Source organism: Schistosoma mansoni, chromosome 4 (genome assembly GCF_000237925.1).
Source record: "Schistosoma mansoni strain Puerto Rico chromosome 4, complete genome".
NCBI classification, from domain to species: Eukaryota; Metazoa; Platyhelminthes; class Trematoda; order Strigeidida; family Schistosomatidae; genus Schistosoma; species Schistosoma mansoni.
In genome coordinates this window covers 29,869,361-29,886,000 of record NC_031498.1, presented here as the reverse complement: position 1 = coordinate 29,886,000, position 16,640 = coordinate 29,869,361, and the positions used below count along the sequence as shown (strand labels likewise).

Sequence of the window (16,640 nt, the reverse complement as noted above, 5' to 3'; positions counted from 1 at the left end):
GTCGGTGTAAGCTTTAATGTCACTTATTTCTGTTTAGTGGACCAATTAGCTAGATGTTATACTAGCATTACTAAATGCATGTTATGGTTGTATATAGTCGGGCACAACTTTATACACAAAGGCAATCTCATTTGTCGCGAAGTTATCTACAAAAACTTCGAAATTCACATACTCGAAAATCCCATAAAATATAGTCGTCTATAAATTTTTTTATCGATTATGTTCTCCCAGGTATATTTTTGCGGGTTCGCTCTATTGCTTTGTGGATTAAGGTCTTAATCAGTAAGGCTAAGCTTTAAAAACACCATGTCCTCTGTTTGCCTCACTTAGGCACCACTTTTACAATTTGATACAAGTTCGTTTTCCCTTTTATTATCTCAATTCTTCCTTCTGGATAAATAGATGAAAGTCAGCTAAGGCAAGTTAAGAATGCGGTTATGGTGCTTTACGAAACTGTATTTGTTCGAGATATTTTCCCCGGAACAGACTTGAAACAATGTTTGTTAACGAAGTAACATCTAATAGAGATTATATATATATATACCAGTAACTAGTTTCTTTTACTGTGATCGTCATTGGAGTTCAACATCCTGAATAACATCTTTTACTATTATCTTCCAGCTTATTCTTAAATTTCCCAGTAGCCATCGTCTTAGGTTTTACGTTAGACTGTATTAACAACAAATATTCTCTTTTTATAGCCTTTACTGCAAAAAGAAAAGCTCACACACTGATTTTTCCATTCATTTGTTTTGGCGATGGAGAGTAAATCTGAAAACAAGCATAATGATATTGAACTGACTCAGTCGGATATTTCAAAGACCCATCAAACACCTTTTGGTGAAGACAATGAATATATAGTCAATAAAGATACTGACAGTATTTTAAAAAACTCCATTAATGAATCGAATAAAAAGTGGCGATTTGAAGGTGTAAATATAGTTGTGTTGTCTGTGGTAGTCTTATCGACTGCTATAACTATAGCTTTAATTTTCAGCATTATTTTTGGAAAGCCTCAGGTAATGCTTACTTTGAACTAATTAATTGTAAAACGAAGGTCGTACCTCAGGGTGCTGTTGCAGTTGACGATGATTTGTGTGGTCAAATAGGCTTAAATATAATGCGAGAAAACAAAGGGAATGCTGTTGATGCGATGGTATCTGTTATGTTATGCTTAGCTGTAACTCGCCCTGATGTTGCAAGTAAGTCTCATTTAGTAATTGCTACCTTTTATTTTTATCAGTTTTATAGAATCAGAACACATAACTGATTTAATCCGTCTCATCTACTTTGCTATCTAGAATTTCAAATACGACTTGAATATTATTCAGTATTTATTCGTTTTTATGATCCTATTGTACTTTTCCCTCTGATATTCTATGTTTGGCGGTTCGTAGTGTTGAACATTGGCGAATGTTATTATTGTATTGTTTAATGCGTCACTCCACACTTTTTCTTACTTTAGTGAGAACCACCGACTATCCATGTTTTAAGATTTTACTTAACGTATTCCTTCTTTCCTCTAAAATGATTTTGTTAACTCTCGTCATAACAGACAGGAAATGGACGCAATCAGGTATATACGGCAAAGGGTCTGATGTAAATTTGCATGACCTCAAGTTGCTACACTTCTTGGCAGCATAATAGGGAAAAAATAACGGCGAAATAGACTATGGGGAGGAAAATTTACTACGAACAGCAGACATAAATTATGAGTAACTCTCAATTACAATTCGGGAAATATACGTTTCCGGACATAGTTCAACCTATTAGTCAGTGGTTGAATAAGTTAGTGGCATGTTTTGGTTTGGTAATTTTTAACCTTTTTCAATTCACTCCTTTTTACTAGTTACTATAGCTCAATGGAGTGGGGTACAAATGAATTTAAGCAACACCCATCCTCCAACTGCTTTCAGTGATGAAAGTCCGAGACCTTATCAATCCGCTAGGAAATTGGCAGATATCTAATGTAAACAAAATAGAGCGCTGACTATTATATGTCCCAACTAGGTTCATATGAGAATGTGCTGACTAGTTCATGTTTAGTTATCCGGAGCTTGTTACACAAATCAAGGTGCTAGGAGATTCTTATGTAAATTTTTTTAAATACTTGGATCTTTGTTCTGGTGTAGTGGAATATATAAAGTTTCCTCTCAATCCTCCGTCGAATTCGCCTAGTAAAGTATATTGCCCACGAAATACTAGACATTAAAAAATTATGACAAAGCGCTAGCTAAATCCATAGAATTTCCAGTAAATTTCGGGAACAGGCCTTACTGTCCGTATATCCCAATTATGTTGATTTTTGAGTTAGCGTTTTTGTATGTTATTTCATTAAGTAAAATAATCTATTTAATTGGTCAATTTTGAAGTTCTACAATATCAGTCCATTTAAAGAGGGCTCTGTCTAAGTAATTGCTTTTCTGCGTAAGCGGTCGCCATTCGGTTATTCCACGTTAGTTTAGATAACCTAGTACATAATCAAGAACCCAATTCTCCTAAACAGTGTGTGGCTAAAAATCGACTATAGTATGGTCTGCCTATATCACTTCAATTTCAACAGATTAAACTTTTGTTATTTAAGGTTTTCAAGTAAGTTTGATGGGTGTTTTTGTTCATATTACCACGTCATTGAGTAAAAACAAACAGAACAAATCCATTGAGACATGAAACAAGGGAGTGTGTTTATTTAGTTAGCCAAAAATATATTTCTTTTTTATGATTCTATTTTTTATGGAGTTGTATACAAGCGAGAATAAAATCTTTGCTAGAATTTGTTGACTTTCTTGTATTAAACTTAATACATTTACAGTGTGTAAAATCATAATTCATATCGGTTTATGACTTAGAACTAGATCTCAGTAATAAGAAGTAGAATTATTAATCATACTTTATTTAAACACATAAATATTGGTACAGGGAAGCACCAGATACATATGCGCCGCACAAATCTCATTCGATTTGTGTGAGGGCTTGGATACTGACCGGGTGCCCAAACCGAAACAGGCGGTTTTCTTAGGGGGCCACACTCGGAGCCTTTGACCTAAAGGTCTAACCCACAAGGCAGTGGAGCATCGTGAGGAGATGCAGTTCCATGGTAGCCGGTGATCAACGATTGATCCATACGCTATTTGTTCCTTCAGGATACTGGAGCCCATGTGAACCATTGGTATGGAATCAGGGTTTTCCAATTCCTCTAGGTGGATTCTCCGTCTCCACCAACGCGGTTAAAGGGTCAGACATTCGCTTTTCGTCCTCTCACTTTCGTGAACAACACCCCCGCCACGAGAAGACAGTGAGTGTAATGACAAGATTAAAGTTGTAACTGTTGTACTATTAAAATGATTCATTTTCTGTAATGCTAATAATTTCCTATCAGTGATATCTTTGCCGTTAAGTGTATTTTTTCTGTTATATTCAATATTATTTAATAGCAACTATTTTACACTTAACTTTTAACCATAGGTTTAGGAGGATGTGGTGCTGTACTAGTTCGTGATCGTAATAAACAATTAAGTCATTTATTTGACTTTACTTGCCCTGTTCGTAATAGTGCTACAGAGCAAGATAAACCAGATAAAAATAAACCTGCTAGTTTAGTAGGTATCCCGTCCCTAGTACGTGGTCTTGCAGTTATGCATCAACGATTTGGTTCATTAAAATGGTCAGATCTTTTCACTGGTGCAATCGATTTGACTAAAAAGGCTTTCATGGTAAGATCTGCATCAATTTTATTTTACAGTAAATGTATTTATAATTCTACTCTGTTATTGTTGATGATGATTTACGTACAAATGAAAACATTTTTTTGCCTTCAACTTGATACATTGGGGATTGATAAAATTTCTCCCTGAATATAAAAAAACTCTCTTTGTTTTAAACGACTTGCTTCACTTATGGCACAAGCAATATGTCTGTGTTCTCACCAAGAAACGGGAACACTGCACAAGAGTCCACTCTGTGTCGATGTATGGTTGTAAAATTTGAGGTGGTGGAGAAGATTTGTAGCTCAGGTGGGTGATTTTGATGTGAGTTTGTTCTCTGAGCTGGATGGTTTGGTCGTGGAGCTTTCATCGTACTTCTGAACGACATCATCAGCACAAACTTTGGGTAGAAGTGAAGTGTTTGAATTTTTCCACATGTGATTCACAGCTTGTCCTGTGCACCTCGATGTTGATTGGTTCTTATTGACCTTAAACCTGTCATTGTTTATTTCTTTGTTTTGGTATGTAAAAGTTTCAACTATTCGAACATGTGTCTTCTGAACCTTACTTGTCTATGGTAGAACCATTTAATTGAATGATAATGAATTTAAGCATTGTAGCCTCAGGTAAGAACAGTAAGTCAATCGATGGTGCTTTAAACATACACCGACTGACATGGTTAGAACATTTGTTATACAATCATACATACCGCACACTCTGAGGGTTAATTCTGGTTCACGGAGTTGATTTGAAGACGGATTGTAATAAACCATAGAAGATATAATATCAGACCTGTTATGAATTGACCTAGGCTGTAGCCAATTGTTATGTCTTGATCAAGGCCGTAGCTGATTGTTAGGACTTATTCAAGGTCGTCGCTGATTTGTTATGACCTTACGAATTAAACAAGGACGTAACTTGCGTGAATTATCCGCCAATAGAAATACGACTTCTACAACCTTCACACTATGACAACGACGTTCGATTAGTATGAGTAATCTAGCGTCCTTATTGGTCCTTAATCCGCCTAGCCCGTCCACTTGAGTCCAGAACACCAATAGCAGCCTCGGCAATATGAATCGTTTATTTCAAGCATACTTTGTTTATATATCAGACAGACAGACCACACCACACCATAAAATAGAAAATAATATTTGTACAAAACCAAGCCAAATGATGCTGTAAGCGTGGGAGATAATAATCAATAAACTGAGTATAACATAGGAACAGTAAATCATATAATAATAATCAATAGGTCAAAATGAAGCTTACAATAAGATGAATATAGATATATAGATAATCTAGTTACTGAATAGTTATACAGTAAGAATAATAGTCCAATAGTAGGTCCTGCAAGTTACCCGTACTTATGTCTTCGCTACTACATAACAAGACCACGTGGCAAATAACTGTTAAACTTAGCTATATCATTAAGTTCAGGGTACCCTTTTCGGATTCCCGAAATAATGGTTATCTGTGACCAGAAACATTGTTTGGCATTTGTTCTTTATGTTTCTCTAAATGTTGAGGTTTGTCCCTTCCCATGCTTTTCATTATTTGGTTTCAGTTACTCGTTTCCTTTAATTTAGATTTCTTTTGCCTAATTTCTCATTGTAATAGATATTATTATCACTATAATGTATCCTTCTTCTACTTGTTACTTTTCCCTACCACCCTCTTTTCTTGTGATGTCTCACAAATTGGATTGATAAACACTCGTGCCAGATCCTATATTCTGTATTAACGGTTGACTAATTATTATTTTCTCTCATTTTATTAACTCATGTATCAGGTACAAATTCATGTACTTGATTTTCACCTGTACTATGATTATAGGGGCTAGTGATACCACCCTGTTGATAAGGAATGTTGTCAGTAAGGGATTGTGGTAATTCAATAAGGAATATTAAATAATACTAAAACTCTAAGGTTGTCTCACATAGTCTCCAATTGAAAACTCTATTTATTTATTTATTTAAACACATAAATATTGGTACGAAGGGTCACCATATACATATGCGCCGCACAAATCTTATTTGATTTGTGTGAGCGCTGTGATACTGCCCGGGTGCCCGAACGGAAACAGGTGGTTTTCTTAGGGGGCCATACTCGGAGCCTTTGACCTAAAGATCTGATCCACAAGGCAGCGGAGCATCGTGAGGAGATGCAGTTCCATGGTAGCCGGTGACCAACGATTGATTCATACGCTATTTGTTCCATCAGGATACTGGAGCCCATGTGCACCATATTAAGAAGTCTACACTCCTGGATATGGTTCAGAACTAATACTTGACCTCATGAGTTGGTATCATATTTTAATTTGTCGCTTCAAGCCTTTACCAAACTTACTCTTATGTCATTCACTGTTTCACTTTTGATTTAGACATTGGCTGGAATACTCTGTTGTAAATACCCTCAAGTAGTTTAATCAATGAAAAAGCACAATTCTATCAACTGGCTAATTATTTTTACATAGTGAGATAAGATAGTGGTTGGAGGTGGTCAACAGGAAACCCTGGACCCGGGTTTCGTGCTGCTTGGCACTCGTCAGCAAAATGTACCTGTAATCTTGAGGGAACTGGTGCTCCTTGACGGATCCGATCCCGTGTCACCCAGCTTCACAGTCAGAAACGTTACCACTGAGCTATTCGGGCCGCGACCGACCTCCTGCAGGACTGAGATGTAATCACAACTGATTGATCACCATCCAGTGATCAACCAGTTGTGATTTTTACATACAGCTCTACACCTACCTACCCAGCTTTATTCGGTTAATCAGATACAGTCTTCTAGGTAGCATAAATAATGATTGCTCTCCCAATGTTTTATATTTTTCTGAACAATGGGAATATAAAACTGCTTCGCGAAATGTAATTACGAATTATTTTGTTATCTATCAAATAATGAAGCCATTTACATGCCATTTTTGACTTATATAAAAGTACAGTGGCGTATACAGTCTCTGTCAGGGAAGTCCTACTCATTGCCTTCTCGCAGCAGGGGTGTTGTTTACGAAATTGAGAGAACGAAAAGCGAATGTCCGGCGCTTTAACCGGATTGGTGGACACGGAGGGTCCACCTAGAGGAATTGGAAAACCCTGATTCCAAATCTATGATGCACATGGGCTGCAGTATCGTGAAGGAACAATTATCGTACGAACCTATTGTTGGTCACTGACTACCATGGGACTGCATCTCCTGACATTGCTCCACTGCCTTGTGGATCAGACCTTTAGATCAAAGGCTCCGGGTATGGCCCCCACCACCTATTTCGGTTTACACACCCGGACAGTATCATAGCCCTCACACAATTAAATGAAATGACAATTCTTTGTGTGACGCATACATATCTGGTGCTTCCCTGTACCAATATCTATGTGTTCAAATAAATAAATAACAGTGGAGAACTAACCGATCAATGGTCATCATTCTGTGTAAATGTAAAATCAACTGTTTCATAAGACTAAATCTTTCTGTAAACTGTGCGAAATATTTAGTTTTAACAATACAATTTCGTAAAAATCACATTGGTGGTTTATTGAGGGTTTTTTAATTTCCCTTTGTTGATTTTCAAGATTGTAACCGACTAATTTCTGCAAGATACATGGATCTTGAGGGGGGGGTTCTTGAGATTTCCATATTATATTAAACGTATAATTTTGAATAGAACAATTGTCAGCATTATTGTATGGTATGTGACTAGCAGCTGAACCCAAAAACATGGAATTCATTCTGTTTGGAGATCGTCAGTTGAATATACCTCCACATCCCAGTATCGATGTGTTACACTAGGAATTGAACACAATACCTTTCTCATCAAACATCCAACGCATTATTCACTAAACTATTGAATCCAGATAACCACTAGGTTATATGAAAATGCACAAACCAAATTCCACCACTAACCGCATACTAAATATACTGGGACAAGAAAAACATCATTAAATAAAAATCTACAGTTTTATCAATCAGTTTAATTTGTTTCTTTTCTTTTTTGCATGGTTGAAAGCATGAGTCAAATGAAGCTAGACCACCAAGGAAAACCTGGAAATACTGAACAGTGGCAGTGCGCATCCACGATCTCGCCTCGCGAGATTCAAACCCAGGACCTACCAGTCTCGCTCCAGAGCACTTAACCGATAAACCACTGAGCCGGCATCCGATGGTGTTAATGTCTAACTTCGGCCAATCCACGAAGTTGAGCAACCATTTACCAATTATCTTCGGTGAGTTCCTATCTCACAACAGACATGGTTTGAACTCCACTGATCACTGCTTCTCACTAGAACTTCATTTTGTTTTATGAAAGTGTAAATTATTTACTAAAAAAGAAACACTTATTGAACTGTGTAATTAACTTCTTATCTTCCTTTCCTCTTTATTCTATTAGCCTAGTAAATCTTTAATTGAAGCTGCAAATAAATTGAAAACATTAAATTCACCAGATTTTTTAAAACCAATTTTAAATCAATTAATAGATGAAAATACTCCATATTCTCCATCAGTCGAGTTACGTAATACATTAGAACATTTAGCTAATCAACGTGATGGATATTTTTATAGTACGAATGCAAATACATTCAATAGACAATTTGTTGATTATATGAAACAACAAGGATCTCAATGGTCATTAGAAGATTTGAACAATTATACAGTTGATCGTCCAAATGCAATCAAAGTATGTTGTTGTTTTTCTCTATCTTTGTTTATCTTTTCATTTACCTTACATTTTTAGTAATCTCAGTGAATAACTAGTGTGATTGAAGATAGTATGTCTGACGTATAATTGATTTAATATAGGAACAGATATATACATACTAGTTAGTCGTCATATACAATTAGAAAGTGTAGGAAGGATTTGAATGTGACCAACTTGGTCTCGTGTACTGTTACGGGGTAAGTTGAAAGAAAGCTACGGACGACCACACCAAAACCGTGGCACAGATCCATGAAGTCACTGACAATTGGACTGAGCCATGCTGCTAGGTGTAAACTACCTGGTTTTGTAGGTTTATTTGTTTTTCTCTATCTTTGTTTATCTTTTCATTTACCTTATATTTTTAATATTGAGATGATAACAATCGTTGGTTAGAGACCTTGAATGACATCATGGTTCGAAATCGTTTGCAATGGCGAAGATGCACCCACTTTTTGTGTTCTACCAAATTCTAATCTTCTGAATTCTTCATGTCTCTATCTTTTTCACTTTTCCAAATTTATTTCACTGGATTATACTTCTTCAATAACATCTTCAAACCCTAATCTTTTAGATTACTTTATTATTTATTTATTTATTTGAACACATAAATATTGGTACAAAGGGGAACCGAATACATATGCGCCGCACAAATCTCATTTGATTTGTGTGAGGACTGTAATACTGCCCAGGTGCCCAAACTGAAGCAGGTGGTTTTCTTAGGGAGTCACACCCCAAGCCTTTGACTTAAAGGTCTGATCCACAAGAATGTGGAGCAATGTCAGGAGATGCAGTCCCATGGTAGCCGGTGACCAACGATTGATTCATATGCAATTTGTTTCATCAGGATACTGGAGACCATGTGCACCATTGGTTTGGAATGAGGGTTTTCCAACTCCCCTAGGTGGACTTTCCGTGTCCACCAACCCGGTTAAAGCGCCGTACATCGGCTTTTCGTCCTCTCAATTTCGTAAACAACAGTAATGCTACGAGAAGGCAGTGAGTAGGACTTCCGTGTCAGAGGCTATATACGCGTAGCCATATGAGAGCATTTGGAGAGGGAGAGCGTACTCTCCCTATTTTCGGTCGTACCATGGCATTTGGTGGCTTTCTGATTACTGCTTATACTCTTACTACCTCTACCACTATGGGATTTTAATCGACAACTTCATCTCTGTGCTTATGTAGTATGGCAACTGGAACTGATGTACGTACGTACAAAGTTCTACGTTGTGACTGACTGACTTTAGTATCAAAACTTAATGAAGTTTTACTAATTCCCTTTACTTTTTATCTTGTCATTAGAATAATATTTGTTTTTAGATTTTGTAAGTTATATGAGCTTGTAGTGATTAATGTGTTGATCTATTATTGTCCACTATTTATACAGAAAGATATAAGAAGTGCACAACACACTATAATTCATTTATTCATGTTTTAACAATTGAATAGTTATGAGGGTGTACATGTAAGTACATGAATTTGTGTATAAATAATAATGATAATAAAGTCGGGCCCCCAAATGCCCTGGTACGGTCGAGGGTGGGGAGAGTCAACTCTCCCTCTTGAAATGCTCTCACATGACCACGCGTATACAGCCACTGACAGGGAAGTCCTACTCATTACCTTCTCACGGTGGGGGTGTTGTGTACGAAATTGAGAGGATGGAAAGCGAATGTCCGGCCCTTCAACCGGGTCGGTGAACAGAGAGAATCCACCTAGAGGAATTGGAAAACCCTGATTCCAAACCAATGTGCACATGGGTTCCAGTATCCTAAGGGAACAAATGGCGTATGAACCAATCGTTGGTCACCAGCTTCCATGGGACTGTATATTCTAATGATGCCCCCCTGTCTTGTGGATCAGACGTCTAGGTCAAAGGCTCTAGGTGTGACCCCCTAAGAAAACCACCTGGTTCAGTTTGGGCACCCGGGCAGTATCACAGCCTTCACACAAATCAATGATAACTGCTACTGGCCTCATTGTTATTGTGTGGCGCATATGTATCTGGTGCCCCCTTGTACCAACGTTTATGTGTTCAAACAAATAAAGTCGGAATAGACAAATATATTTATTTTGTCATTTATAACTTAAGCTTAATTGAGTGTCAATTATTGTGTGGTCTATAAATATCATTTTACGCCATAGTTATATATTGAATGCATAAATTCGATTACAATCTTCGCCTGGTTTCTTCAGCAGAGTCGACAAAAAGGGAAGTATACCTGACTACTGTAATGGCTTCGCTTGAATTTTACAGGAATTAACTTCATTTTAGAGATTGTTAATTTTTTATGCATAAGCTTGTGAGAATACATTCGGTGAATAAACATAAGATTACTCATTCAAGAGAAAGCAGGAAGAATTTATTACATTATTTGCACAATTGAAAAGAATCTTTTCAGGTTATAAAACACTAAATAGCTGTTTCGTTCTATTTCGGAACGCTTGAACAGTCTCTAGCTACGATCTCCCACACCACATTGAATTCTGGATCATATTAGACTCAGCAGACAGGCTACTGAATCTTAACCTATTTCAATCAACTTGAGATATTGTACAGCCCTCACCCTAATGCTAACAATGATATCTCTGTCATTTCCTAGTTTAGTCAAATTCCACTAGTCACTGGTTGATACTAGAATTTCGAGAATTCATGTAAAAGCTAGTTACTAGTGTGTGTATTACTACAGAATTGAATGTGGTATGTAGAGATTGTCCAGAATCGAGGTAGTTTGTATCAGAGATTGACTTCAGCCCAAAAACAGTTTCACTACTTTGTAAGCAAAGTAGGATAATGGCTAGCAGTGGAATCCAGGACGCGCGTTTCGTCCTATTCGGGACTCGTTAGCTGGATGTACCTGCATCTCAGAGTTGATGTTCACTCTGGGACTCGAACCCAGTACCTTTCGCTTTAAACGCCATCGCGTTATCCACTCGGCCACTGAGTCCTGATAGCCACTTGCTCGTGCGATGAAGTTTCACTACGTGTTTGGATTTGGCAATGTACACCATTGGATTCCAACCCCAGTGTTCTATAAGTGTATAAGTAGTAACTTCAGTAGTCATCTAAATGAAAGTGAGTTTATGGTAATAACTTTCACTGAATTAAAAATACCTTGGCAGATACCAGATGAATAGTCTGGGATATTGAAACGTTATCAACCTACAATTTTAATTCACAAGGTACTCATATGAGAACCAATACCCTCACCGTTTCGACTGATGATCGATATTCATTATATTGTATATTTATATACTTTTTTTAAATTACAATAGTTTCCATGTTTTTTCTATTCAGATGGGTTTCGCTGGTTTCACACTGGAATCATTTCCACCTCCATTAGTTGGTGGTCCGTACATTTTACTGTTACTGGGCAATTTAGATCTTAAAGATACACTTACTCCACTTGATCATCGAGCATTACTCAACCAAGATCCAATTGTAACTACTATCTACTTGCATCGTCTTATGGAACTGGCTCGTTTAGCTGAAGCATCAGTTACCACACTTGGAGATCTAAGTGATCCTACAATAAGTATGTGTATATATTTACCCACTTTTGTTGTGTAACAACACAAAATTACTACCCAGTAGTAATACAATTTGGTTTCAAGTAACTAACACAATGTTGCTTGATTCGTTTATTATTTATTTATTTATTTAAACACATATATATTGGTACAAAAGGGCACCAGGTACATATGCGCCACACAAAATAATGAAAGTAGGAAGAGAAGGGATGAAAAGATAAGGCGGACTGAAATGTACAACCAGAAGACTCTTTCAGTTAGGAAAGTTAGAACCATTCTTTATGTGGAAAGTAAAAGAAGGTTGCAGCAGGATCGCCACTGGCTTCTATTCTGAGCCATATCTGATAACGTCTCTAGCCACTGTGTTGCACCATCTCTCGGACCCCAACCAGGGAGTCGTGAAGGACCAACGGAAGCTAGCCCTTTGCAGCTCTCTTTCATGCCACGACACCATGTCATACACTGACCTCCTCTCCGCTTTTTCCAACCAGTCCCAGCATCGGCAAATAATGCACGACGTGGAAGTCTCTGGGACGACATTCGTAAAACATGTCCAAGCCACCGAAGTCGGTGTTTCAAGATGGTGACACCAATTGAATTATCGTCTCTGCGCCCGAACACACGATGCCGAACCTCAGCATTACTAACATGGTGTTGCCACTGTATGTCAGCAATCCTTCGGAGACAACGATGATCGAACACAGAGAGACGTCTAACATCCTCAACTCGGAGAGGCCAGGTTTCACGAGCATAGAGCAAAACTGCTCTCACCGACGCGTTGTAGATCCGACCTTTTACAGCCACACTAATATCACGAAGGCGCCAAAGATGGCCCAGATTGGCATAAGCCGCTCTGGCTTTCATTATACGTGCATCAATCTCATCACTCACGCCACCACCAGCACTTATATAGCTACCTAGATACACGAACTTCTCAACTACTTCGATCTCCTCACCATCCAGGGTGAGTACAGGATTAGAATCCTGCCAGTCTTGTAGGAGTACTTTGCACTTGGAGGGTGCAAAGCACATGCCGTACCTGCGGACACTGATTGCCAACTGATTAAGTGCTGATTGCATGCCTTGGGCATTATCGCACAGTAAGACAATATCATCCGCATACTCGAGGTCGAGAAGTCGTTCTCCAGGCAGCAGATCCACACCGCCATTACTTACATCCACCAGAGCTGTTTCCAGGATGTCGTCGATGGCAAAGTTGAAGAGGAATGGTGAGATCGGGCAACCCTGCCTAACCCCACTGCTCGAATGGAACAAGGGAGAAAGGTGGTCGTATTCCCTCACCCTGCCTGAGGTGTTCGTATACAGGGCCTTTAAGATGTTAATAAACATCTCAGGCACACCCTTCTTCAATAGACAATCCCAGAGAACAGTCCTGTCCAACGAATCGAAGGCCGCCCTGATATCAAGAAACACTACGATTGTTGGCCTGCGATAAGTATGACGGTGTTCTAACATTTGGCGGAGGGTGAAGATGTGATCAATGCATCCTCGACCAGAACGAAAACCAGCCTGCTCCTCGCGAGTCAATCGTTGTCGGGTTTTAAACAACCTACGAAGAATGATAGAAGCCAATAGTTTTGACGCAATCGGAAGTAGACTTATCCCCCGATAGTTGTTACAGGAACAACGTGAACCCTTTTTAAACATAGGGACGACTATCGACTCATTCCATGATGTTGGAACACTTTCTTTCTCCCAAACCTTTGCAAACAACACCGTCAGTTCCTTAGCCAGAAAGTCACCACCATCTTCAAAAAGAGCCGAAGGTGAGTCACCTGGGCCAGGTGATTTGTAGCGCTTCAGGAGTTGGAGTTCCTTGCGGACTTCCGCCTCGTTTGGTGGATCAGTCGTCACCGGCCATGGGGGGCAGGACAAGCTGGTTGATGTTGCCGGAGCAGCAGGCCAGTTGAACTGCCCTTCGAAAAATTCCGCCCATCGTCCAAGACGTCGACAGATGTTAGTGATTGGCATCCCGTCATCCTCGTAGATTGTTTCACTCACACCAGACTTCTTGCTGCCAGTGGCTCGGATGAGTTGGAAGAGCTTCCGGCAGTTACCAGATGCAGCTGCTGCTTCCATCTCATTAGCACGCTCCGGCCACCAGGCTTCCCGGTCTTTACGCAAGCTTTGCCCGATTTCATTACGTAACAGCCTTCGTTTGTGGTCAAACTCACGGTCATCTGGAGTAGACCGACGGGCTTCGATCAGTTGTAAGGAGCCAGAAGAAACCCAGTGCTTGTAAGCGGGACGTTTCGCTAAGCCGCAAGCGGCTTTACTCGCCATTTTCATGGCGTCGTGAAGATGCAACCAATGCTCATCTATACTTTTCGGTGGGGTGGTAGCTAGCCTAGAGGCTAGCTCCGCTCGATATTTACTTGCAACAGAAGTTGCAGCCAGTTTACTAATATCAATCCGTTGGTGGTGGTCAATCCTTCAGCCACTGAAAAGTAAGGCGAGATTGGCGCAGACCAGGGCATGATCAGACTCCAGATAGGTACTCCAAAAGGAGCGGCAGTCTTGTACACAACCACGCCAGCGGTAGCTGATCGCGATGTGATCAATCTGAGTCCAGGCTTGGGATGCAGAGGGAGGACGCCAGGTGGCACACCGGCGATGACTGTGCCGGAAGTTAGTGCTGGCCAGAAACAGGTTGTGGTCTGTGCACAGTTGCAGCAAACGGTCCCCGTTATCTGTCCTGCGACCAACAAGTCCCCATCGGCCACCTAAACGACTCTCTTCTGTGCCTAGACACCCGACCTGTGCATTCAAGTCTCCGGCTAGTACTACAATATCTGTCGAACGCGCTTTCTGGAGAAGAACTGTTAACTGATGGTAAAACTCATCCTTGATTGCATCCGGGCTGCAATCTGTCGGGGCATAGGCGGAGATGACGAAAAGACACCGTTTCTCACGCCGATTTCTTCTCACTTTGATGGAACTTTCTAATCTAACAGCACATAACCGACTGTTAATGGGGGTCCAATCGATTAGTGCTGCCTCAGCCCTAGCGCTTAGTGCGACACCAACGCCAGCAAGACCAGACGAAGATGCCACAGGGTCCCAGGATAAGCGCACGTGGAACAAGCTTTTCGAGGCGACAGATGGAGAGCGGATTTGTAGTACTTCACTAGAGTCTTGGATACGGGTCTCGGATAGACAACAAACATCAACATTAAGACCTTCCAAAGACATAGCCAGCCCTATCTGTTGTCTGATATGCATTAGTGTGCGAACGTTGAAGGAAGCCAGCTTGAACGGCGTACGTGGTTTCAGAAAGACTGCTTCAGTATTCATTATCGGTGGAAGCATTCACTTTCAACCAGACAGTGGCTGGAGATCGTTTAGATAGGACAGATTTTCCACCATGGGCGAGCTGCTGCATAAGTTGAAAAGTAAGGTTACACAAATTGGGGATAAAAGGGGTGAGTTAGCGATATGGTAAATAATAATAATAATAATAATAATAGTAATAATAATAATAATAAAGGTAATAATAATAATAATGTAAATTGTCTTGCTTTTAGTATGAGCAGGGATATTATCGTCAATAGAGTTCATCATTTCATTCTTTGTGGTGGGGGGGGCTTGTGAAACGGCCCCGGGTTGCCCCAAACCCAAAGCAGGCTGGTTTTTCTTAGGGGACCACACCCTCGAGCCTTTGACCGAAAGGTCTGATCCACAAGAATGTGGAGCAATGTCAGGAGATGCAAGTCCCATGGTAGCCGGTGACCAAACGATTGATTCATATGCAATTTGTTTCATCAGGATACTGGAGACCCATGTGCACCATTGGTTTGGAATGAGGGTTTTCCAACTCCCCTAGGTGGACTTTCCGTGTCCACCAACCCGGTTAAAGCGCCGTACATCGGCTTTTCGTCCTCTCAATTTCGTAAACAACAGTAATGCTACGAGAAGGCAGTGAGTAGGACTTCCGTGTCAGAGGCTATATACGCGTAGCCATATGAGAGCATTTGGAGAGGGAGAGCGTACTCTCCCTATTTTCGGTCGTACCATGGCATTTGGTGGCTTTCTGATTACTGCTTATACTCTTACTACCTCTACCACTATGGGATTTTAATCGACAACTTCATCTCTGTGCTTATGTAGTATGGCAACTGGAACTGATGTACGTACGTACAAAGTTCTACGTTGTGACTGACTGACTTTAGTATCAAAACTTAATGAAGTTTTACTAATTCCCTTTACTTTTTATCTTGTCATTAGAATAATATTTGTTTTTAGATTTTGTAAGTTATATGAGCTTGTAGTGATTAATGTGTTGATCTATTATTGTCCACTATTTATACAGAAAGATATAAGAAGTGCACAACACACTATAATTCATTTATTCATGTTTTAACAATTGAATAGTTATGAGGGTGTACATGTAAGTACATGAATTTGTGTATAAATAATAATGATAATAAAGTCGGGCCCCCAAATGCCCTGGTACGGTCGAGGGTGGGGAGAGTCAACTCTCCCTCTTGAAATGCTCTCACATGACCACGCGTATACAGCCACTGACAGGGAAGTCCTACTCATTACCTTCTCACGGTGGGGGTGTTGTGTACGAAATTGAGAGGATGGAAAGCGAATGTCCGGCCCTTCAACCGGGTCGGTGAACAGAGAGAATCCACCTAGAGGAATTGGAAAACCCTGATTCCAAACCAATGTGCACATGGGTT

General features: G+C 39.8%; 1 protein-coding gene and 1 non-coding gene across 2 annotated transcripts in view; one reads left to right on the top strand and one right to left on the bottom strand.

Moving 5' to 3' along the window:
- Nucleotides 1–758: 758 nt before the first annotated feature.
- Nucleotides 759–16,640, top strand: part of Smp_089100 (gamma-glutamyltransferase-like protein 3 (T03 family)) — a gene marked incomplete at both ends in the record, with an annotated part of 22,237 nt that continues 6,355 nt past the window's right edge. Inside the window, 5 exons of the mRNA XM_018797436.1 lie at nucleotides 759–1,019; nucleotides 1,058–1,202; nucleotides 3,466–3,713; nucleotides 8,095–8,382; nucleotides 11,702–11,939. Of these exons, the coding sequence (XP_018652478.1) occupies nucleotides 759–1,019; nucleotides 1,058–1,202; nucleotides 3,466–3,713; nucleotides 8,095–8,382; nucleotides 11,702–11,939 (1,180 nt within the window). The remainder of the gene's footprint in view (nucleotides 1,020–1,057; nucleotides 1,203–3,465; nucleotides 3,714–8,094; nucleotides 8,383–11,701; nucleotides 11,940–16,640) is intronic.
- Smp_tRNA_00110_Sup_TTA.1.1 lies at nucleotides 11,282–11,348 on the bottom strand. The gene has a single exon. It is a non-coding gene (tRNA).